The sequence below is a fragment of the Ciona intestinalis genome, chromosome 3 (assembly GCF_000224145.3).
Source record: "Ciona intestinalis chromosome 3, KH, whole genome shotgun sequence".
NCBI classification, from domain to species: domain Eukaryota; kingdom Metazoa; phylum Chordata; class Ascidiacea; order Phlebobranchia; family Cionidae; genus Ciona; species Ciona intestinalis.
Window position 1 is genome coordinate 5,348,826 of NC_020168.2, and position 7,841 is coordinate 5,356,666.

The 7,841-nt window shown below is 35.6% G+C and overlaps 2 protein-coding genes across 3 annotated transcripts; both read right to left on the reverse strand.

Annotated features, from left to right (window-relative positions):
* Nucleotides 1-46: 46 nt before the first annotated feature.
* On the reverse strand, nt 47-1,494 carry LOC100184986 (cytochrome c, somatic). The gene is made up of 4 exons (XM_002130549.5): nt 1,304-1,494; nt 1,161-1,241; nt 817-879; nt 47-536 (listed from the first exon to the last, which is right to left on the reverse strand). Exons 1-4 carry the CDS (start codon nt 1,407-1,409, stop codon nt 454-456), a joined length of 333 nt encoding a protein of 110 aa, XP_002130585.1. The 5' UTR covers nt 1,410-1,494; the 3' UTR covers nt 47-453.
* Nucleotides 1,495-3,081: 1,587 nt separating this feature from the next.
* On the reverse strand, nt 3,082-6,785 carry LOC101243454 (proline-rich receptor-like protein kinase PERK2). Of its 2 annotated transcripts, none has more exons than XM_018811213.2 (4): nt 5,508-6,785; nt 4,164-4,371; nt 3,886-4,058; nt 3,082-3,528 (listed from the first exon to the last, which is right to left on the reverse strand). In XM_018811213.2, exons 1-4 carry the CDS (start codon nt 5,572-5,574, stop codon nt 3,290-3,292), a joined length of 687 nt encoding a protein of 228 aa, XP_018666758.1. In that variant the 5' UTR covers nt 5,575-6,785; the 3' UTR covers nt 3,082-3,289. The 2 variants fall into 2 exon arrangements, with proteins under 2 accessions (XP_018666758.1, XP_004225856.1); XM_004225808.4 differs by having other exon boundaries at nt 3,874-4,058; nt 5,508-5,807.
* Between the last annotated feature and the right edge of the window lie 1,056 nt (nt 6,786-7,841).

A 7,841-nucleotide genomic window follows, 5' to 3' on the forward strand; every position in this document is an offset into this window, starting at 1 on the left:
CACGATTTTATTAATAGTGTTCTTTCTTTAATAGTTACAACCCAACCTGGTTTGCCTTTTTTATTGGTTGGGTCGCAAAAATTTAAAAAATCTTGTATGCCCACAACTAGTCTAAAATACTTGCAGACATTAGATTTGGTTCAAGACAAATATTGTAGAAGCAATGTGTTTATATAGATTCAGCACATTCATTATTAGATTCAGCACATTCATTATTAAAGTTTTTAACAGTTTATTAACAAGTTCTAAAATCCAAATTTACACGGCAAAATTTAATTTTAAAACAGTTCACTGTAGAAGAACCTAGTTACATAAATCATAGTAGTGTACAGACAATGTATAGATGAACAGGTTTATATCCTGAATTTGTTTAACTGATAATACAACAAGATATTATAAACGACAAGGAAAATTTGGCTAACACAAATAAATATGATGAACAGAATGTAGCAACTACTTTGTAGCATCCTTAAGAAAAGCGATGAGGTCAGCTCGTTCTCCCTTTTTCTTAATTCCAGCGAAAACCATTTTGGTTCCTACAAAATGTAATAGTTAAAAGTTGTGTAAAGCACTAGTGTAACTACCTGATTTTATAAATGTGATGTTTGTTTTTTTAAATTAGAAAAATTTGGATAACAGATTAAAACTTTGTGCAAAGTCTAGTTACCTAAAAATTAGGGTAAAAATAGTAAATACTATCACTGAATTGTAAATAGTTTGGGGTAAAGGTAAATTTTTTTGTTAAACATTTTCCTATTTTGTAGGCCTTATTCAACTAGGGTTGTAGACTGTAGTGTATATATTTAAAAATCTCACCTGGAATATATTTAGCTGGGTTTGTCAAGTAAACATCAAGTGTATCTTCACCCCAGATCACTCCTGAAGATAAAACAAATGATTATAAATGAAGGATAATATAAAATGCAAAGTCCAGATTAGAAGTTTGTTCCTGGGGCTTGGTTTTTTTATTACAATTTTAGCACGGATTCGCTCAGATTTGTTCTGAATTTATTTCATATAGGACAAAATTGATTACAAGCGACATACAGGCATACTTTCTTTAAAATTATCAAATTTGCGTAATTTGTGGGTAAAAAATTCAGTTGAGATGATTTTTTTTCAATCTCTAATAAACTTAACCAATATTCCAATACCCTTACCCTTGTCTCGGTTTTGGTCGGTGTAATCAAATCCTGCAACTTGTCCACTTTGTCTGCCAAACAAACCATGCAAGGTTGGACCTGTAAATAGAATTCCCGGTAAATAAATCAGCCTTTCATACAGTGCAAAATCAAAGTCTTACCAGTTTTGTTGGTACAATCAGAGGTGTAGGTATGACACTGTTTGCATTTTTGAATAAAGATTTTCTTTCCTTTTTCAACATCTCCAGCTGCTGCTTTTTTGCCCATTTTTAACTTAAAAGATTCAGTACAGAAAATTAGAAATACAATTCACCTTATGTGATTCTAAAAACAATTTGTTTATTTAAATTAAAAATTATTAGGTTTTCAACCGGATTGTTTTACCACAAATGACAATGTGATGTAATAATTGGTAACGTTTTAAACCAGAGATACGGTATATAAAAAATCTCTCAACGAGTCTGTCTTTCAATACATTTGATCACGCTCTACGCTTCAAATTGAACTGAATACCATACGACTGTGCTGAGCTACCATCTATACGTATTTGAAAACTGTGCTGTCAACACTTTGGACATTACAGCTGCAGTAACAAACACGTCAAACAGTGATAACTTTCAACACCCAGCAAGCGCCCGCTCACTATGACCGACCAGTACAACTACTACGACTGAAGGTCGTTCAGTGATTGCGTAATCGCGCACACGCGCCGGTTTCTATGTGACGTCATAATTTCACGGTGTTTGCCTTTCCCATTTTTTCAGAAATATTATTTATTAACATTGCGATTGATGTACACATCCTTAAAAAAACTGTTAATTAAAAACCCTAAAATTTTCCAAATCCTAGCATAGACTATTTTAGGACTTTGCTGTTACAATAGAAGGTTAAATAATGCAAAATATGATAGTTTACAAGCATTAGAATAAAGTGCTGTTATTTTTTCCCGTGTTATGTGTCGTCTTTACTTCGCTGTTTCCAAATATTGCATCATACGATGCTGCCACGCCACTATTGAAGTCATGAAAAACGTTGTGACGTCAGCAATTCATTCAACAGGAAAACGGGTACCGCGCGCTCACTGGTCTATGTAATGGTGCAACATGTTATATACTAGATAGGGCTTTACGATTTACAAAAGGGTGGTTATTCGAAGACCCACTATAAAAATACACCGTTGGAGTTTTATTATTCGTCATTAAAAAGTCAAAAATTAAACTAGTTTAAAATGTAAACTTCGATCGGTTCTATCATTCCTTGTACATTATACTTTAGTTTATTATGAACATGTCTAACTCTTGTTTAGCTAAACGTCTCCACTAACTTTGGTTTAGTCAAGCGATATAAACAGGATATAATATGCGTAATCTATTGTGGTAAGGTTTAAGCGCTGCTACCTGCCTACGTGACTTTTTAGGCGTTACCTATGCGAGCAGGTTACGCAACCAGCATTTGTGCGCCGTGTGCTCAACCGGTGTTTTATTTGCCCATGTATTTCACCTTGCATATTGACTTTAAAAGAGAATGAAACGTTCACTTATCACTGTGGGCGTGTTCCTGTACTGTACGGTCTATTCGCGCCTTTGATTTAAACATATTTATCAAAGTCAATATTAAAGACCCTGTTATTTATATAGTATAGACTATAGGGTGATGCAAAATAGGACACACTTTCATTCTCTTTTCTTTTATAAAATTCTATTTGTCTCGTATACAACTAAATCCTTATGACTCACATAGACCGTTTTTAGTTGGTAAAAACACGATCAGGATATTTGAATATCATGTGCAAAAGGTGCCCCTTTTTCCACCCTCTTTATCGCGTGTTTCTAGACATAGGAAGTATAGGCTACAATTATCCCATTACAGGGCATATACATGGCGTTATAGAGGGCGCCATGGGCATATAGCAACAGCGGCACATATGCGCCTTCTAGTGTGCAACTCTTAAACCTTTTTATTCATAGTATTTAGGCAAGCGATTTATAAATTTTGTTTCTGCACAAATCAGTGCACAGTCGCAAATGTGTGCAAAGAAAGCTGTGGCCGTACAACCCAAATGTCCAGCTTTGATGCTTATAAGCTACGCATGATATATATAGTTGACATAGGGGTATCTACATTAAAGTTTTAATATCGTTTAGATGCTATTCCTTGTATGGTGGTAGGGGCACAGCAGGATCTGGTTGAAATTCGCCTTTAGCTTGGTAGTTTGCAAGCGGCTGCTCGTTGTAAGGTAGTGGCACAGGCTGGCTGTATCTGTTGTTATCCGGGTACTGGTTATTGGGCTGAGGGTACCACGTTGGTGGTACAGGCGGCGCAACGTTCTGGTACACGGTTGCTGGTGCATTGTAGCTTGGGTTGGGATACCCCATTGTGACGGTATCTAGAATAAAGAGGAAAATATTATGTTTTTTTGTAGTCTTTAAGTTCATTTTAAGTTTAAATTATATATATTAAATACATATATAATTGGGCGGGGTAAGATGGGACATGATTTCATTCTCTTTTCCCATCCAATTTGGTAACACACAAAGCTTATTTACAGAATTAATTGACCGTATAGCCCCACGACTCTAAAAGAGCGTTGTTGGTTGCAAAACAAGGTCAGAAAAATATGGTATTTAGGTACTAACGGTATCTGATCTTATACCCTACGGTACTATATGGCTAGGCTAGCCATACGTTAAAGATAAGTTTTTTTAACAAAATAATTGATGATAAAACTTGCTTTGTTGTTGACTCTGTTGTTGTCCTGAGGACGGTGTTACATAAGCTGTCCTCGCAGTTTGTAGCTGGGTACCTCTGTTTACGTTTCCACGATGCGCGCATTTGGCGCAACACAAAGCAATCAGACTAATACAAAGCACCAGGAAAAAAAATCCACCAATAGCAATGCCAACAATAGCCCCGATTCTGAAAATTGATTTTTAATGTTTTTCGTTTTTATTAGCGATGCTTTATAGCTGAAAGGCCCACAGGCGAAATAATGAGATTTTCTGCAAACATTCACACATTTACCCGAGATGAAAGACAGAATTTATGGCGCTGCTAACGGTGCAACCTAGACTCCATCGGCTGCAATGTCCACTAAAAGCTGTCCCACAACAAGTTGACGACGAGGAACAGGTGTCAGCACCGCAAGCACACACAAAATTGCACGTGTTTAGCGAATTGGAGTATTTGCAACATTTTGGAAAGAAGACACAATCCGATGACGAAGTGCAACCTGCCAAAGTAGTTAAACCATTAGCAGAGCTGGATTTTAAAATTACATATACGTGGTAACTCGTGTACGAGGTGAATAACACAGAACGATCATCCACAAAGTAACATACATGGTAACTCGTATAAGCTGGCACGAGGTGTATGAACTTCCATGTTATAACGACTGTCGTTTTACAATCATTTAAAGGGCCTAAACACACCCCAAATGTACTTCGCTTTAATCAATAGAGTGTGTTTTTCTAATTCCAACGACACCTTACTTGTTTTAATCGGTTCGGTATAACCAAAGATATTCCAGCTCAAACACCGTGAAATTCAAAAAACTGATTTGAAAGTTGCGTGGCGAAAAAAATTGAGAAGTGTACTACCCACGTGACAATCACGTCACAAAATTGTTGAAGCGTGGCCGCTCTCATTCAGAAAGACGAGAGGCAGTGTTTTCAGCGAAAAACGAGAGAACAAAAAAAGCGCAAAAAAGGAACAAAAAAAAGGCAGGTTCCGCTTTTACGAATGAATCAGTCACTAACTAGTACGTTCCTACGTCACAATCACGGAGCTCGTAGTAAAAAAAAGATAGCGCTAGAGATCACTGTTTGAGGACGAATATCTCCGCCTATACTGGACCAATTTTAATCAGCAAAGTATTTTTGGAATCAATAAAACGGTCGCTTTATGAATTTACCATAAAAAATAAAAGTGACGTGGGGTGTGTTTAGGCCCTTTAACAACCATATAATAACGACTGCCGTCGCCCGGCCACAAAGGAATAAAACGTTTATTCAAACATTCGACACCTTTTAAATCTAAAACATTTAAAATCCATTATTCTGAATAATATTATATACTTTTGCAAGCTCTGAACTAATAGAAACCAGACAATCGCCCAACAAAACTTAAGTACTTATATACAGTAGGATAGAAGAAGATGGGACACCTTTTTAATCTATTTTTTCTTCCCATTTGATAGTAAACGAAGAACACTCAAAGAATACTAAAACCGTATTGTCAAGACGTCTGCTGGCTGTTGTTAAGTGTTTAAAACTCGATCAGGATATTTAGATATTATATGCTAAAGGTGTTCCATTTTCCCCCACCCTACTATATGTATTATCAAGTTACCTATGAAAGAGCTCTTACCTTCTGCATTATTTATGAAACAATACAAAAGCACTCCTGCGACGAGCAACAGGTCGACTCGGCCCATATCAAATATATCAACGCAATTTTAACGTATAATTTCACTGAAAATGAAATGCTTTTTTTATTCAAAACACAACTACTCTGCTATATATAGACATTTCTTAACAAGCTCTACATTTTATGTTTCAATGACTACAGGACCTAATACGACATTATCCAGATAGACAGTATAATATTCTATACCGTTCAATTTTTTTTTTATTAGTATACTACAGCCCTACAGGCACTGCTGCATTGGTAACAATAATAAGTTATTTTAATGTTTAAGCTTACTATTGCAATAAATAATTTCCCAATTCTATAATTATTCCAGGCGTCCAAAACACGCTTTATTGGCACAGTACAGGTTTCATATAAACCTTGGCGTCGCAAACTTGTCTTTGTTCTTTTATTTGCCAAAGAATGGTTCGTTTTCTGCTAAATAACCTCACCAAGCGTTGTGTTTTTTTCAGTACTGTGCGAGACACGCTATTTCTCTATTTTTTTTGTCAAAAAATGCTCGTTTCTTCTGAATAACCTCACCGAGCATATCGTATCCTTCGTCTCCATGCAACTTATACCACAAAACCAGTGCGCATTGAACCTGACAAATATGTTTCAGCTCATATATTAGCGTATAAAAACCTTGTGAAATTGTGTTACTATGAACTACGGAATTATTCCGCGGCAATTTCATAAAGCGTGAAGGACCTATGAACACAAAGAGAAACGATGAAAAACGTTTTGTACGCTTCATGGTCGAATAGCTGCGGATAGATTTAAATTTAGCCTTGACAAAGCGAAAAGGATGAAGTGAAGCAGGGAAAATATTGAAAGCTTTTTACTTTTTTCTCCCAATATCCTAAAGTGTGTTGGCTTATTAACTTTTGTCCAACTTGTAAACTGTTTTACTTTGGCAACGTAATGTGGCTGTATATACTATTAATCGTTCATATACACATACAATTTTTATTTATGTATGTTAAATACATATGTATGCGTTAAATATGTTGCACAGCATCAGTTAAATCCTTATGGCATATTTCTTGTTTTAGGACAGAATGTTTTAACGTCTCCAGTTCCATTCTGTTGACATATAGTGTGCTTATCCTTAAAAACACTATGCGCGTCTTAAATGCCGCTGTATGGTTTTACTATTTCACGTAAGCTTTGGGTTTGCTGCCAAATTTACCATCTAAAACTGTCAATTTGAAGCAATCAACGATTGCGAGCCACAGAAATAAAAAAGAGTAGAACGCGCCAAAGTTAGTATAGACCGGAACGCGCAACTGCCCGAAACCGTGATATATTATTTTTTCTATTCACGTGACCGCCAACTCCGTCCCCATTTCGCTTGGTCTCCATTGAAAAAGATAGGCGCACAGTGATTTTAGGAGATTTTAGCCGTTTATTTAAAAACTACACTAACTTCAGCTTCTATTTACCTTACCAAACATTTTTTGGAAAAAATATATAAATTTAGCCGCATTAAATAACTAAAATGTCGCAAATCAATCGCTTCTAATTCTATTTTTTGACTTTTTTGACACAGAAAACAAATAACACATGATTTTTACGTTTTTTAAAAACTGTCAATTTGAAGCAATTAACGATTGCGAGCCCAGTGCATGATGGATAGAATTTACGATTTCTATGTTACGAAAACTTAATGCAAAAAAGGTGCTAGTGAGGAATCCTCCCCCCCCCCTTGCCTATAGAAAAAACGAGAGACTAAAAAAGGAAAAAAGAAAATTATTGGACCGTAACGGTATTTCCCCATAAAAATCATATAATAGTAAATATATCATATATTATTAAATATCTCGGGTTATGGTACACCTGGAGCAGCAATCTTGGTGTCGTTGGAAAGAAGAAGCGACACTTCAATTACGTATCAAAAAATATATTAAATTATCAAAGTACTTTTAGTTGGGTGGGCCGTCAAAGTTGACACGCGATAAAATAAAAAAATCGCTAACAAAAATTAACAAAATTTTGACACACGTTGATGTATAGCAACATGCAAAACATATTAAAAAATTGGGGTAATACCGCCGCTAGTTTTTGATTTATTAATACTTTCGCAACCCCTACTTTTAGCGTATTATTCATAGACCGATTCCATCGTCGCTGCACCTAGTGAAGTCGACTCCCCCCCTCGAATAAAAGAAACTACTTCTCTTTGAAATTTAATATCTCAAGTTATAGTAAGGCTAAAATAGCAATCTTGGTGTCGTTAGAAAGAAGAAGCGATACTACATTTACGTATCAAAAAATATATTAAATAATCAA